Below are 15,990 nucleotides of genomic sequence, written 5' to 3' on the forward strand. Positions count from 1 at the left end.
TAACAAGCTCACCAAGGAATGAGAAATAAATTTTAAAAACACAAATATATCTGAAAGAAGGCAAAAAAGGAGAGAAAAAGGAATGTAGAACGAGTGGGACAAAGAGAAAATAGTAAGACAATAAATTCAAACCTCCATGTATCAAAAGTTGCATTCTATGCAAATACACCAAAAACTCTGATTGAAGGAAACTATACTGTCATACCAACAAACAACCCTGCCCGTGAAAGAACTACATGATACTCACAGCATACACATTAAATTCAAGCATAGAGAAAAACTGAAACTAAAGGGATATGAAAAGATTTATGATGCACATACACTACAATGAAACCTAAAACTTCCATGCAGAAAACTATAAAACAATATTGAGAGATGGAGTTCCTGTTGTGGCACAGCAGAAACAAATCTGACTAGTATCCATGAGGATGCAGGTTCGATCCCTGGCCTCACTCAGTGGGTTAACGATCTGGCAACGTGGATTAAGGAATCAGCATTGGCATGAGCTGTGGTGTAGGTCACAGACACGGCTCAGATCCTGCATTGCTGTGGCTGTGGTGCAGGCCGGCAGCTGTAGCTCTGATTTGGCTCCAACCCTGGGAACTTCCATATGCCTCAGGCGTGGCCCTAAAAAGAAAAAAAAAAAAAATTTAGAGAAAGGAAATCTAAGTAAATGTAGAGACATCCCATAGTCACAGATTAGAAGACTCAACAATGTTAGGATGTCAATTATCCCCAGATTCAGGTTAACTCCAATCCAAAAACAAACAAACAAAAAGACAACCGAAAGAGGTTTTTGGGAGTACAAATGGACAGGCTGATTATAAAATCTACGTTGAAATGCAAAGTAAAATCAGCACCAACTTGAGGAAGAAAAACAAAGTCAGAGGACTTAACATGATCGGATATTAACACTTAGTGTAGAGCTGCAGTGATTAGGAAAGAAAAGAAGGTAAGAATAGGCAATTAAAGGAATGAAAAAGAATCAAAAGTTCAGAAGCTGACTTGTACATTTATTCACTGACCAGTGGAGAAAAAGGAGGGCAGCTTCAGAAAGTGGTGCTGGGTCAAATGGATGCCCTTGTGCAAAAGCAATTACACTAGGACCCCTTTGGCCCGCACATAAAACCCAGTTTCACATGGATCGTGCGTCTAAAGATGGCAAGTGAAACAACAAATGATTCTGGACTATAACAAAAGCAAGTATCTTCATGACTTCGAGAGGCCGAACTTGTAAATAGGCCACAATAAGCACTAAGCATAAAGATGTGTAAATTGGACTACATTAAAATACAAGTTTTGGAGTTCCCATTGTGGCTCAGCAGTTAACAAATCCGACTAGGAACCATGAGGATGTAGGTTCGATCCCTGGCCTCGCTCAGTGGGTTAAGGATCTGGCGTTGCCATGAGCTGTGGTGTAGATTGCAAACACAGCTCTGATCTGGTGTTGCTGTGGCTCTGGCATAGGCCAGCGGCTACAGCTCCGATTAGACCCCTAGCCTGGGACCCTCCATATGCCATGGGTGTGGCCCTAAAAAGACCAAAAAAAAAAAATTAAGTTTTGTTGATTAAAAAACATCTTTAGGACAGTGAAAAGGTAAGCCACAAGATATAGGAAATATATCAAACTCGAATTTTTAAAAATGGGCAAAAGACATGAACAGGTATCTTCACAAAAGAAGATATTCAAAAGGTCAATAAACTGTAGAGCTCTTCAACGGCACTGTTCCTCAAGGGCAGACAAACTAAATAGTGTGACACTACCACACACACAACAGAGCAGCTAATACTGACAATGTAGATGGTGACAAGGAGGTAGAACAAATGGAATGGTCAGGTATCTCTGAAAGGCGAGGGCTGATGAGCTGCACATCTGTAAGCCAGCCATCCCCTGGGGACACCAAAAATGCCCACTACTTGATCTTGGGGGTGGGGTAGGGTTCAGGTGCATTCAGTTTGTGATCACTCAAGAAGGCATACATTGAGGGCTTATGCTCGCCTCTGGATGTATATTATTCTTCAACAATAATGTACACCTTAAAAGAAAAAAAAAAAAACACCTCAAGCTGTTCTACTCTATAACAAAAGCAACAATCTATCTCCTCCCAACTGATTTCTTAGGTACAGAGCCACTCAGTTATTTAAGCTCTCTTCTGATTTATTTCGTATTTTCAAGTCATGGGTTAATACTGAAACTTTTTGATATTTCCATGTTAGACAGCAGTAGACTTCCTACTATGTCTACTTCCTACTGTGACAATATTTCCTTTCTTTTATCACCTGTGGTGGTCCTTACAGAGTACTCCTGGGTCAGGGCCACTTGGTGTCCCTAGGGTACAAGCTCTGCAGCACCCATTAGTTGTTTCTGGTCGCCTTTCTTACCCCTGAACACCTTTCAGTTTTTATTTATTCGGGTCTCTCAGCACTCATCTGTCTCCTTCCACCTTTGAAAATTTCATTGAAATCTTATTTGTTGTCTTCTTCCATATTCTCTTTGACTTTTTCTATTTTTCTTCCTTTTAGTGGGATTTCAAGACTCATACATAGTTGCATAGGTCTCCAATTACCTTTTGCTTATAGTCTAATGGGGTGACCCATAAACAGTTGGGGGAATCCTATTTGATCAGTCTTTGCATGCTTAGCATCTAGTCCAGTAATAAGCATGTGGAAAATGCTTGAAAAACATGTGTCCAATGGCTGACATAAAAGAGTCAGGTTCACTGTGAAATCAATGCACTCCCCCCACCAGCCCAGTGGTCTGCGCCTAGCCACACAGAAGCAGGGAGGTTGCGAGTCTCACCTGTGTAGTGTTCGTTGCCTTGAGCCGCACAGGTCAGGAGCTGAGCCATGGAAGAGCCTACTGCTTTAGATGTACTTCCCAGGTCCTGAGCACATTTTTCCAGCTGCAAGAATATGCAAGAGGGAAGAGAGCTTAGAAGAAAAGAACGACCCACTGAAGTCCTCGCCCTCAAATAATGCATATCAAAAACTCTGGACCTTAACTCTTTTCCACCATTATAACATGGCAATGACATTAAAGAGATGCAGAGTGATAGAAGAGAAGGAGCCCAAGTTTCTGAAGAAACAAATCTTGAGTTCACACCCTGCCCTCTGCACCCTCTCCCCAGTTGCTAGCTGTGAGAGATGGGGGTAAGTTACTGAACCTGTCCAAGTCTCAGGATCCCGAGAGCAGAGCACCTAGCTCAGAAGGTTTTCAGAGAATTCATGTAGGTACTTGACAAATGGTAGCTATTAGTATTATGTCGTTAGAAGCTAATTCAGAAAGTCTGCAACAAATCCTTAGTGAGAATTAATTATGCTTTGGCAGGAAGTGGGCAGACATCCAGCTGTTCCACCTTCCTGGCATGTGGGGCCATTAACATTGTTCAATTTGATCATTATGCTGGGAGGAGTTCTAACCAGGAGGAAATGCAATAGAAATAGAGGTTTGGAGTGCTAAATGAGATTATGAAAACGGGCAAAGTGCTTGCTTCCCATGACGAACACGTCATTTTGCTTTGTCAACGGAATGAATAATTCGGAGAATAAAGTCAATAAAGGCCTAGGGTATGAGTATTATTTGATTACTAGATGAGGACAACATTTTGGAAGAGAACTCTTGGACACACTACGAGTTGTTCAGAAAAACATCAGGGAGTGTGTGCATTTTTAACCCCACAATGTTTCCGAAGAGCAACACTGCCTTCAAGTAAAAAAGAGAGTCTGGTCCATTATCGCCAACAATGCAACACTGTACACACATTCTTTTAGGGCAAACGATTTCTTTAAAAATTACAAGATGTTGCCTGCATTCTAACGGGCCACTTGTTTAATGCAAAGGCAGAATACATGTCATGGGCTCCCTGGAGTTCAGACGTTTGGAAAAAGACATGTGGACCACAATGCAAAGCTGCTGGCCCGGGAGCCAGTCCTGATTTTATCGTTAGCTGGAGGACCTTAGTGAAGTGACTTAACTTCTTTGAGCCTGACTCTCCTGGTTTTCACGATTAGCGGTAGCTTGATTTAATAAATATTTTCTGAGTACTTCTCATGTACCAGGTATTGTTCAATAAGTGAGTTGCTTTGGCAGTCCCTATATATTCTAAAAGCTTTAATTCATCCAGAGCGCGGCAGTAGTTAAGAGTTCAAGCTCTCAATGTGAGGGATCAAGGGCATGGGTTTTGGAGACCCCCAGATGTGGATTCAAACCCTGCTTCAGGTGCTAAGTGCCATATAACACTGGAGATAACAGTGACAACCTCTTGCACCTGTTTTCTTAGCTGCAAAATGGGGTCAACAAAACATGTCCATTAAGGTTACCACCAGGATAAACTAGACTCTGTGTGTGTTCACACTGCTCAAGAGGAGCTTAATAAATATGGTATTTTATGAGCAATGTTCAGTAATGAGGGAGAGGAGGTACATACAAATGAGGACAAAATTTTTGCCAAGAAAACCCTGGCACAGACGTCAAGAGGTATCATAACATGATCAAATTAGATTTCCGGTGCCATCACTCTATTTGCTGTTGTGGCTTTACTACCTTTTTTGTCTTTTTAGGGCCATTCCTGCAGCATATCGAAGTTCTCAGGCTGGGTGTTGAATTGGAGCCGGCCTACACCATGGCTATAGCAACGCCAGATCCAAGCCATGTCTGTGACCTACACCTCAGGGCATGGCAACACCGCATCCTTAACCCACAGAGTGAGATCAGGGATCAAACTTGCATCCTCATGGATACTAGTCAGGTTCATAACCCCCTGAGCCACAATGGGAACATCTGGTTTTACTACCTTAAAGTGCTTTGCTATTGACCATTTCAGTGTCTTGCACTAAGTGATTTTTTATTTTAAATATGCCTGTTGAAAATATTTTATGTGTTTATCTTTATAACCTCATTGCCAGCCATTTCGTAGATAAAATGCCTTAGACATGGAGGAGACCGGAACTTGCCTCGAGCTAGCTGATAGAACCTGGACCAAGGAGCCAGAACTCCCGGTTCTAAACATATTTCCTCCAGCTTCACTGGACGTTCTTTTCAGAAAAGGCCGCAGAATTAGCACACTGGTCTCACATACCAGTGTGTCCTGTTATGAATAATAACAGATGCTTGGGCATTGCCAGCCAACCCCCAGGAGAGCAACCATAGACCCACTGCCAGACGGCCCCTCAGGGTGATCTGTATCTTAACACGTTCTAAAGAAATGGGGCTACTCTAGGGCTTTGCATAAAAACACTCAAAACTGAGGCACACTGACCCCCAACTTCTAAAAAGGCCTCAACACACCAAACAGAAGGTAGAGCCCCAGACTCCTGCAGCCTCCAGCAGCCCTACCGTTTCCCCAGGGAGGGGCTTGAGCTGACTCTCCACAGAAGCCATCTTGGCGTCCTGCAGTTCACTCTTCAGGGTCTGCACGGTGCTCAGAGCGGAATCGATTTCCATGGGACCACAGGCTTCGTGGGCCTGTCAACAGAGTTGGGATTATGTGCACAAGAGTCTGCTTGGGAAAACTGTCCCCAGTACCTTGTGATATCTGAATGCCTTTCTGGACATAAGCAATGACTCCAAATCTAGCCATAGGACACAAGGGTAGCAAGCATTTCTTGAGCACACAAAATTATGCTTCATTAGGACCTGAGTCCTAAGTTCCCTAAGTAATCAATTATGTGTGTCTCTTAACTGGACCTACTTAAAGTCTCCTTGAAGCTGTTTCCAGATAAAATGTATTGCCTCTCAGGCTAAGAGGATCCTTATTCACTGTGTCTGGGTTCTAGACGTAGGGTACCTAGCACAGCACCTGTGCACAGAGAAGTTTGGGAAGCATGTGGTAAATGAATGAATAAATGAACTAACAAGTAAACCCAGGATTCTAGGGTAAAGCTTCTATCAGCCTTTACAAATATCTAGATTATAAACCAGCATCTTTCCATACTAAGATTAGGAAAGATTTTTCTTAGTAAAAAAGTAAAATAAAATTGTTTTAAGAACTAATTCATGGTCATTTAGAACACTGGTCTCCATATGCTCTGATCCCACATCCCCAACACACACGTTAATAAATTATACATGGATGATGATTGATAAGTATATTAGATACAGGTAAACCTTAACTTCTTTCCTTTTTATTTATTTATTTTTTTGTCTTTTTCTAGGGCCCCACCCGTGGCATATGGAGGTTCCCAGGCTAGGGGTCTAATCAGAGCTGTAGCCATCGGCCTACACCACAGCCACAGCAACACGGGATCTGAGCCGCGTCTTCGACCTACACCACAGCTCACGCCAATGCCAGATCCTTGACCCACTGAGCAAGGCCAGGGATCAAACCTGCAACCTCACGGTTCCTCATCTCATTCATTAACCACTGAACCATGCGTCTTTCCTTTTTAGATAACAGTTACAACAGTAGCAGTACACACTATGAGACTGATTTCTATGTGCCAGTGTTACGAGGTGAGGACACTGAGGCCAAGAGACCTGCCCAGGTCACAAAACTGGTCAAAGGCAAGGCCAGAATTTGAATGCAAGTGGTCTGATTCTGCATCCTGCACCCTTGACTCTTATACTATATACGAAAATATTTAAGAGTTCATACAGAGTCTTCCTGAACCCAGCGAACAGTCATCTTCCAGCCCCCCTTTTGGGCTCATTACTCCAAAGCAGTTGTTTGAAGTGGGTATGTTGAAGAGTCATTGAGGAAACTTGCTAAAATGCAGATGTTTGGGCTCTATGCCCAGAGACTCTGATTTCGGTGCCCAGAGGCAAGGCCCAGGAACCTCCATTCTCAGTGCCTCCCCATGATTCCAATGCACATGGCTCCTGGACCTCTGAGAAACAGAGCTCAAAATAACTTTGGTATTAGCAGTAATCAAAACTCTGGATATTTTTCGTTGGCAATGCGATACACTGTTTATATTACAAATTCAAATGAGCTTCTAACCTTCCTCTTTGCTCATGTGTGAGGCTGTCTGTTTCTATAAAGAGATCGTCACAATGAGGGGAAATGAATTCATGCCAGAACTTCATGCTAATCCCACATCAAACAGTACAGTAATGAGGCTCTGAGGTAATTAATAGGTTCCAGAGACAGAAACTCATTAATCCCCCATTCTGTTCTATTGAGGATCTTGTAAAGGGAAATACTCCCATTTAAGATTCGGAAACCTTTCAGGGCAAAGATCACATAAATGATCCTCTGAAATAGATCTGCTGCCTAAATCATTTGTTTTAGGTTCCTAAGCTGATACCTGGAAGCTATGATCGCTTCCTTTACCCACAGTTTACCTGGCACCAAGAAACGGACGGCCAGTCTCCCCTAAGACTGATACGCAGACCACTGCTTGTCCAGGATAGGGGAGGAGGGGAGGTATGCCACTAACAGAATTTCCCAAAGTCATGGGTAACCAGTAGGGGATAACTAAGTCGAGAACATAGCAGCTAAAAGTGGTAAAAGCCAATCCACATGGGCAGAGGTAATGGTCAAGAGAATGGACTGGGCAATGAGGCCAAGAAATATGCCAGGAGTCGGTGTTCAGGCCCTAGGGAGCGAGTGCCCAGGTCACACCAGCCATAGGGACGTAAAAGCTCCACTCCTGCCAAGGGTCCACTTGCCTTCTGCGAGGCAGTACGCAGCTCCGCCAGGCTGGTGGCGAGGTTTTTGGCACACTGGCTCAGCTGCATGGCCGCAGCCTGGTCACTCACGGTGGGCACTGCAGCCTTGGCAGAGGACACCATCTTGCTTCCAGGCTGCAGAGAGATGAGCAGAGCGTAAGAGAGCTGCCAGGTATCAAGAGTCAGAGAGTCGAGACCGGAATGGCAGTGCTGTAATATCAGTCAGAACATACTTTGCCCTAAAACAAGGAATATTAAAACCATCTAGTTTCCCCCAAATCAGATATTCTAGGGCAGTACATTCCGGGAATGTTTGAGAGAAAAAGTATGTGTCTTTGGGGGTGGAGTGAGGAGTTAAAATGGGACAATGTGGCTTGAAATCCTCATTGACAACAGACTTGAGCTTATTAACTATGTGTTTCTTAGAATAGCTTTTTAATCTGTGTCTGAAATATAACTAATAGTCTTTTTAGAAAAACACAATGAAATAAAATGAAACAAATGACCTCTCGCACATCAGAATTCAGCATAATTTCACCATGTTTGGGTGTCTCTGTGCAGGTATGTGTATTTTCAAAAATAAGATCATGCCACTTACTCTGTTTTTCAATCTCTTTACTTCACATATTCCATCTTTTTGATTGCTACATAATACTCCAGTGGACACATCTATTATCACCTTTCAATCCTGTATTGAGTATATTTCCATGTTTTCAATTATCATAAACAATGATATGATAAATACTTCCTAGCTAAAATTTTGTACACGCTCACAGTTTTTTTGAGTAAATTCTTAAAAATTGAGTTTCCCAATCAGAAAGTATATATTATTTTGAAGGTTTGACTATGTATGCTATACGACTGCTCTAGTTGTGACAATTTAATTGCCAGATCATAAATATCAAGGACATGGAGTTCCCTTCATGGCTCAGCAGAAACGAATCTGACTAGCATCCAAGAGGATGCAGGTTTGATTCCTGACCTCGCTCATTGGGTTAAGATCTGGTGTTGCCATGAGCCACAGACGTGGCTCAGATCTGGCGTTGCTGTGGTTTTGGTGTAGGCCGGGGCTACAGCTTTGATTTGACCCCTAGCCTGGCAACCTCCATATGCTGCAGGTGCAGCCCTAAAAAAAGAATAAAAAAATAAATAAATATCAGGGACACAGGTTAATATGTCAGTATTTAAAGAAGTCATGAGAATTTATAAGAAAAATCAGCATGAGTATACAAAAAGCATAAATAGACAAGTTCACATAATAAAAAACAAGTAACTAAAACATGAAAACTGTTGAACACTGTGAAAATCAAGGAAATGCAAAATCAAATGATAAAAACTTTACAGAGCAAATTGGCAAAAGCATTTTTAAATGACTGATTTGCCAACTTGGGAAAGATGTATTAAAAAGTACACTCCATATATTGCTAGTTGTAAACTGAGATTCATTCATCCTTCTGGGAGGTCAATTTTACCAAATATCTAAAGACAATTTTAAATGTCAACTTTTTAAAAAGTTTAAAACTTTTAGATCTGCTGATTCCATTTCTATTTTTTTTCCAACTCTGATCTTATTCTTGTAAAAATCTGGTGTCTTAGGTAGCAAAATCAGAAGAACAGAGTAAGCCCCAGAACACGTCTGCACTGCTCTGGCATAACACCCTCCAATCCTGCTGGCGGGGGGACAACACACATGGCCCCAGGCCCTCTCAGCACCCACATCAAAAGACACCTTGTCCAAGCCACAATTCTCAATGTCCCCAAGGTAAAAAGCAGCTGCTTGCAATGCTGTTCCTAGAAATTTATTCGAAATTTATCCTAAGAAAACAATTCAAGAGGGGCACGGAGACTGGAGCACATGCTAAGACTTTTTTTTTTTTTTTTTTAAATCATATCACAGGTTGTTTATGATGGCAAATAACTGAAAACAACCTGACCTGAATGTCCAGTGATGGGAGAGGAGCTAAACACTGAGATAGGAGAGACTCCGACTCAAAATCATAAAGGCTCATAATATAAATGTTAACATGAAAAACAGTCTATACCCAATGAATCCATACACACATATGCATACACACACATATAAATACATTTGTATATGTATATAGTTAAAATGTGAGGAAGCACTAACTTCATGTTCTGCCCCTGCATGTTGGAGCTAAGGATTGTGAAGAATTAACTAGATGTATCACTGTGTCATGTAAGTACAGGGTTTTTTAAATTTTTTTATTTTATTTAATTTTTGTAGTATAGTTGATTTACAGTGGAACAGGATGGAGGTTAATATGAGAAAAAGAACATGTATGTGTGTGTGTGTATATATATATATATATGCACAACTGGGTGACTTTGCTATACAGCAGAAATTGGCCAAACATTGTAAATCAACTAAGTACAGGTTTGACTAGACAGGGAGGTGGAAGAAAACTGACCCAACCACATGGACTGTTTATGGGGTCCAAGCAGACAAAGTGCTGAGAAATGTGAAACAAAAAGTACCTACAAAGGGAGTTTTCCTACAACTTAATATTCACATTTCATTAGTTAAAAAAAAAAGAAAGAAAGAACCTAGCCTCACCTCACAAAGATGGCCAATATTGACTACTTTCTAACGGTCACCAGAAACCACACCTTTGCAGGTTTGAAGTGAAGTTGCACTCCCCCGTTCCTGAATAATGGCCTGAGGCACTCTGCAAACTAGCAAACCTACAGCGATACCTAGTCCTATGGTATTCATCACAAGTACAGCTTAGTACACATTTTCAATCACAGAAGAGCAACACAGATAGCAACATGGATGAGGTGCCAACTCCTGGGGACAATTTCTCTGAATATTAGGATCTTGCTTGGCCAACCTACATCTCCCTCCTCTGAAACTGTTTCCAAGTCTGTTTATTGCAAAAACCTTTGTTATGGCTCTGGAATCTGTGACCTCCTCCTGTAAGGATAAAGGGCACCCCCTGACTGGTGGGGGCCAGGGAGTCAGTTCAGATTCTGGCAAAGAGGAAGGTGAATGCTTCTGTGTTACCTGGAGGAAGTTTTGGCTGGAGATGATGAGAGCCAGCTGGGCACTAAGATCTTCTGCTTGGGCTTGGCTCCCCCTGACTCCCTGGACCAGCTGAGGAATGTGATCGGCCACTGCCTACAGAAAGCAATAAAAATGAAAAGTGAGCACACCCAGGGCAGTGAATTACCAAAACAGCGGGGAGGGAGGAAGGACCTGAGTGATAGTGTTTTGTGGATGGGCCATCACTCCTGGGGACGCCTAGCACTTCAGATTCACACAGCAGCTTTAGCCGGTCGGGTCCTTGGCACCCACCGAGTCCCAACATGGTACCTCTGCCGGCACCATCTCTCCCATGGTCCCAACACAGCCAACCTCAGGAAAATTCCCTGACACTCAGCCTTAAAGACGATTTCCCCAGTTGCAATTCAACCATCCTGGCTCAGTAGGGTTGAAAACCCTAGAATCAAAGAATCTACCCAATTCACAGGGAGATAAATTCAATTCACTCAGTCCTATGATCAGAAGATTGTGAGAGAAGTACTCAACTAACAGCACACTTGAGCACTCCATCTCTGACTTTGGGGGGGTACGTTTTGTCCGTCGGCTTTCATGTCACTGTGGTTCCTCCTCCTCTGTCCAAAGTGGCCCTTCTTCTTTCTCAGATGGGAAAACCCACTGCCCAGGGTGGAAGAGGGAGGAACAGTGTCCTGAGGGGAGACCACTCCCCGTGACCACCTCCCACGGTGCCTCTTCCTCTCCCCATCCCCTCTGTGCCCATGGCCCATCCAACTAAACAGACCCTCAAAGGTTATAGCACAGAGGCCATCACTACTAATGAAAGTCCCAAGAGTAGCATACCCTGAGGTGTTCTTTTCAGGAGCCCAGGCCAGCAAGCATTTTAAAAAGTATCTCCAAAAAAAAACCCCAAAAAACAAAAAAACAAACAAAACAAAAAAAAAAACGAAAGGAGTTCCCGTCGTGGCGCAGTGGTTAACGAATCTGACCAGGAACCATGAGGTTGCGGGTTCGGTCCCTGCCCTTGCTCAGTGGGTTGACGATCCGGCGTTGCCGTGAGCTGTGGTGTAGGTTGCAGACGCGGCTCGGATCCCGCGTAGCTGTGGCTCTGGCCTAGGCCGGTGGCTGCAGCTCCGATTTGACCCCTAGCCTGGGAAACTCCATATGCCACGGGAGTGGCCCAAAGAAATAGCAAAAAAGACAAAAGAAAAAAGAAAAAAAAAATCTCCATAAGGGAGTTCCCACTGTGGCTCAACAGGTTAAGAAACTGACGAGTATCCATGAGGATGCGAGTTTGATCCCTGACCTTACTCAGTGGGTTAAGGATCATGAGCAGCTTGGATCCAATGTTGCTGTGGCTGTGGTGTAGGCCAGCAATTGCAGCTCCGATTTGACCCCTAGCCTGGGAAATTCTATATGTCATGGGTGAGGCCATAAAAAAAAAAAAAAAATCTATCTCCTGTTCCATGAGACTTTCCTCAGGGCTCTTCAGGCTGTAGGCTCCAGGAATCTGGCCCTCCTTCCCTTCTACACCACAATCTGATAAACAGGAATGCTCTCGCTTCCCGACAGGGACACCCACAGACTATCAAAAAGTGGAGAAGGGAGAGTCATGCTAGACTCTTTTCCGAAACATGAGTGACATGTGCCCCCTGAGAAGGGGAAATGCCATTTTGCTCCCCCCGCTGGCAGCTGAAGCCAGGCCCTAAGAGGATACAAACTCCCTCCATAGCAGGAGCCTGGCTCTCAGAAACCCCTCCTTTACGTCCCTGTCCCGAGGATAGGGTCCTCCTGCAGCACTGGGGCATTTCTAGCAGGGCACACCCACTCCTCAGCAGGCTAGCTTCCAAGAACCGGGACTAGGGGCTGGAGGGCCCTGGGTAGTTTCCCCACAGGGACTAAGCCATGTCTGAAGCAGAAGCGGCAACACCCCTCACATATGAATTGTTTCACAGAGGAAGTCTGGGAAAGGAGAGGACTCAGAAACCACGCAGATCCAATCTGTCTCTGCCGCAGCTCCCACAGCCAACTGCAGATACTTGCAGAGACTTTGGTCAGACATGTGGCACCCTGCGGGCAACGGCTATGCAGTGAGATGGTGTGTCTGGTGCCACACAGAGTCACCTCTGGGTGCTCAGAGAAGGCAGCAGACGTGGATGGCAGCTCTGCAGAGCCTTGACTCCAGCACAGCACCAGGGCCAGGTCTTAGAGCATCAGCCAGGCAAAGAGAGAAAGCACCCAGGCACAAGGGCACCGAGGCCAGACAGCATGAATAAATCCTCAGGTGCCATGAGTGCCAAGCAGGAAATCACCCTGCCACAACACAAAGGCCTTTCCAGAGGGAGCAAGGTGCTCAGGAAACTCAATGCTTCATTACTGTTTCAGAGCCTGAAAATGGCTTTGTCACTGATCCGCCTTGATTTGGTCTCTTGAAAAGGAAGAAAATAAACCAGACAAAGGAAAGACAATGCGGGGAAAACATCGTACTCTCCTTCCAAATGCAGGCCCAGAGGCCATCTACTTAGACAAAAACCAGACGTGTGTGTGTGTGTGTGTGTGTGTGTGTGTGTGTGTACACCTGGAACATGGGAGCTGGAACAAACTGGATTAGGGGCCTGGATGCTCAGGCTTAACCCAATTACCAAGGCACTGGGCGCTCTAATGCTATCAGGGCCTCCTACAACAGACCTAGCTCTCTGGCCACCGGAGCCTCACCTTGCAGCTCTGGACCAGCTGCTGCTGGGCCGCAGGGTTCTTGTTGGACACGGCTGCATTCTGGGAGGCAGCGATGGTCTGTGTGGCCGCAGCAGCAGCCTGCTTGGCAGCAACCTGGGGAGGACAGTGAGAGGTGAGCCAGGGTTCACATGTGCAAACACATGCACATTGATACAAACCCCTTCCACTAAAAGAGGGGCGCTGGACAGCTGCATGACAGGGAGGGACCGCCAGGACAGACCCTGCCCTTTCAGCACCAGTGATATCCTAACTGGCTGTGCCCTCTTACCTTCCTTTGGTTTCTGTTCCCTGGGACAACAATATCAAGACCAGGAGGCTTGCATGCTCAAGTTTCCGTATTCATTTGTCTTTCTCAAAAAGACAAGGGACAAGACCCAAGACCATGCTGGCACTGACAAGCAGCACCAAGTCTAAATGCTTTGGGGAAAAAAGCACTTCTCTCACCAATAGCACAGGTTGCCCCCTGGGTCAAACACCAAGTTCAAATGCCGATAGTGCTCACTAATTTCCCCACCAGAGCACTTCATCGTGTTACTCCCTAGTCTCTTTCTAAGGACAGGAGGCCAGTTTTCTTCCAGAACCCAGAAGACTGCACGTGGGGGGACTCCTCACTAGACCGGCAGATCCTGGCCTCGAAACTCCCAAATTTTAGTCTAAGTGTCAGTCTCCCATGCACATTTGTGAGAGAGATTTATTTTTTTACATCATTTGTGACTATTACTTTTTTCCCTGAGAATAAATCAGGGTCCTAAAAAATGGCCAAAGTATTTACAATTCCCTTCCATCCCTCTCTGTCCCCATCGTCACTCTCCTGCGTTGCTGTGGCTGTGGTGGCTATTGTGCGGCTATTGGGAGTCCTGAAAGAGCACTGCCTCCAACACAATATATACATTCTTAGCTAAAGGTCCTTTCTAAATGTGTATTTCCCTTAATGCCAGGGGAAAAAAGATAAAACCCGGTTCCTCCTGAAAGAAAATTTGAATTCTATTCAAGAATGTTAAATTCCGAAAAGATTCTGGCTTTCTGAAACCAGGAACCGAAGCAGTTTTTCAAACTGTGTCAATGGGCCTAAACCACTGAACCTAAGCAGACAATGTCTCTAAAGCAGCCTTTGAAGTTGTTCATGGTCCTTAAGCCATTAATCTGCATTGTCAGTCTTGATTCAGCTTGGACACTGTCTGATTCATTGAGTATTCTTTCAAGGGACTCTCTGAAATCTAGAACCTAGAAAACCAGTTCTTTACTGACCTCCAGTCGGTTGACAATCTTTTTCTTAATTGCATTCTGGGCTGCAGCATTGGTTGCCACCCGAAGACCTTCTGCAGCTTCTCTCAGTCTTTGCTGCTGGTCCTCGTTCTCGGGGTTGGCTGCGGCCCCCTGCAAAAGTGAAAAGAAAGATTTCAAGAGTTGCAGGGGACAGCAGGACACAGACCCTGAATTAATGCCTTCAATTAGACTTTTTCCTGGAAATACAAAGTATCTGGAAGAGGGCGTCAATTGCTCTAAGCAGTATCTTTATGATAAAGATATTTCATCTCACAATAACAACAACGATCTACCAGAGGATGTTTCAAAACTGCACAGCTACACAGTAGAAATCCAATAGTAATATTTAAACTCTTGGGATCATAGCCTTCATGTCCCATATAAATTAACTTGTGACCAGAAATCCATGGTGTAAAAGATGTCAAGATAAATCTCCCTACTATCTACATCTCTTGGCGGGGGGGGGGGGGGGGATTTTATTTTAATTGGCATGACAGACACATGTCACAGCTGAAAGACTCCCCTGTCCTGTGGCATAGGTGAGTGAGTATGGGATAAGATAACAGTATAACACAGGGGCTGAGGGAGGGAGCAGCAGGATGGGAAGGCCATCCAAAATTCTATTAGGCAACACCATTCAAGAGACAATTCTGGGAGTTCCTGTTGTGGCTCAGCCATAACAAAGCTGACTAGTGGAGTTCCTGTCGTGGCTCAGTGGAAACAAATCTGACTAGGAACCATGAGGTTGTGGCTTTGATTCCTGGTCTCGCTCAGAGTTAAGGATCTGGCATTGCCGTGAGCTGTGGTGTAGGTCACAGATATGGCTTGGATCCTGTGTTGCTGTGGCTGTGGTGTAGACTGGCAGCTATAGCTCCGATTTGACCCCTAGCCTGGGAACTTCGATACGCTGCAGGTGCGGCTCTAAAAACAACAACAACAACAAAAAAAAAAAACAAAAAAAAACCCAAAGCCAACTAGTATCCATGAGGATGCGGGTTCAATTCTTGGCCCTGCTCAGTGGGATAAGGATCCGGCATTGCCGTAATCTGCAGTAGGTCACAGATGTGGCTCAGATCTGGTGTTGCCATGGCTATGGTGTAGGCCAGCAGCTGCAGCTCCAATTTGACCCCTAGCCTGGGAACTTCCATATGCTGCAGGTGCAGCCCTAAAAAGAAAAGAAAAGAAAAAAAAAAGACTATTCCTATAAAGCCTGGATTGGCAGGTATAGACAAGTAGAACTGGTACCCAACTATACTGAAGTAATGACAGAAATCGATGCCCCCATCCAGGCAGGGAAAGAGGAGGGTGCTGTGTACAGCCAATCCCCACGCTTCCCTTGTATAACCCCATGGCCCTTTTA

General features: G+C 44.5%; 1 protein-coding gene across 5 annotated transcripts in view; it reads right to left on the reverse strand.

Moving 5' to 3' along the window:
- The window catches only part of TLN2 (talin 2), a 469,337-nt gene that overhangs the window by 118,859 nt on the left and 334,488 nt on the right, over positions 1 to 15,990 (reverse strand). For all 5 annotated transcript variants that reach the window (XR_007133078.1, XM_047766192.1, XM_047766194.1 and 2 more), the window contains 6 exons: positions 14,613 to 14,741; positions 13,344 to 13,457; positions 10,635 to 10,748; positions 7,610 to 7,744; positions 5,336 to 5,464; positions 2,801 to 2,903 (listed from right to left, as the gene is read on the reverse strand). Coding sequence is in view for 4 of the 5 variants with exons in the window: in XM_047766192.1 (XP_047622148.1) it covers positions 2,801 to 2,903; positions 5,336 to 5,464; positions 7,610 to 7,744; positions 10,635 to 10,748; positions 13,344 to 13,457; positions 14,613 to 14,741 (724 nt within the window). In the remaining variant the exon portion in view is untranslated. The remainder of the gene's footprint in view (positions 1 to 2,800; positions 2,904 to 5,335; positions 5,465 to 7,609; positions 7,745 to 10,634; positions 10,749 to 13,343; positions 13,458 to 14,612; positions 14,742 to 15,990) is intronic.

The sequence above is a fragment of the Phacochoerus africanus genome, chromosome 2 (assembly GCF_016906955.1).
Source record: "Phacochoerus africanus isolate WHEZ1 chromosome 2, ROS_Pafr_v1, whole genome shotgun sequence".
Classification (NCBI taxonomy): Eukaryota; Metazoa; Chordata; class Mammalia; order Artiodactyla; family Suidae; genus Phacochoerus; species Phacochoerus africanus.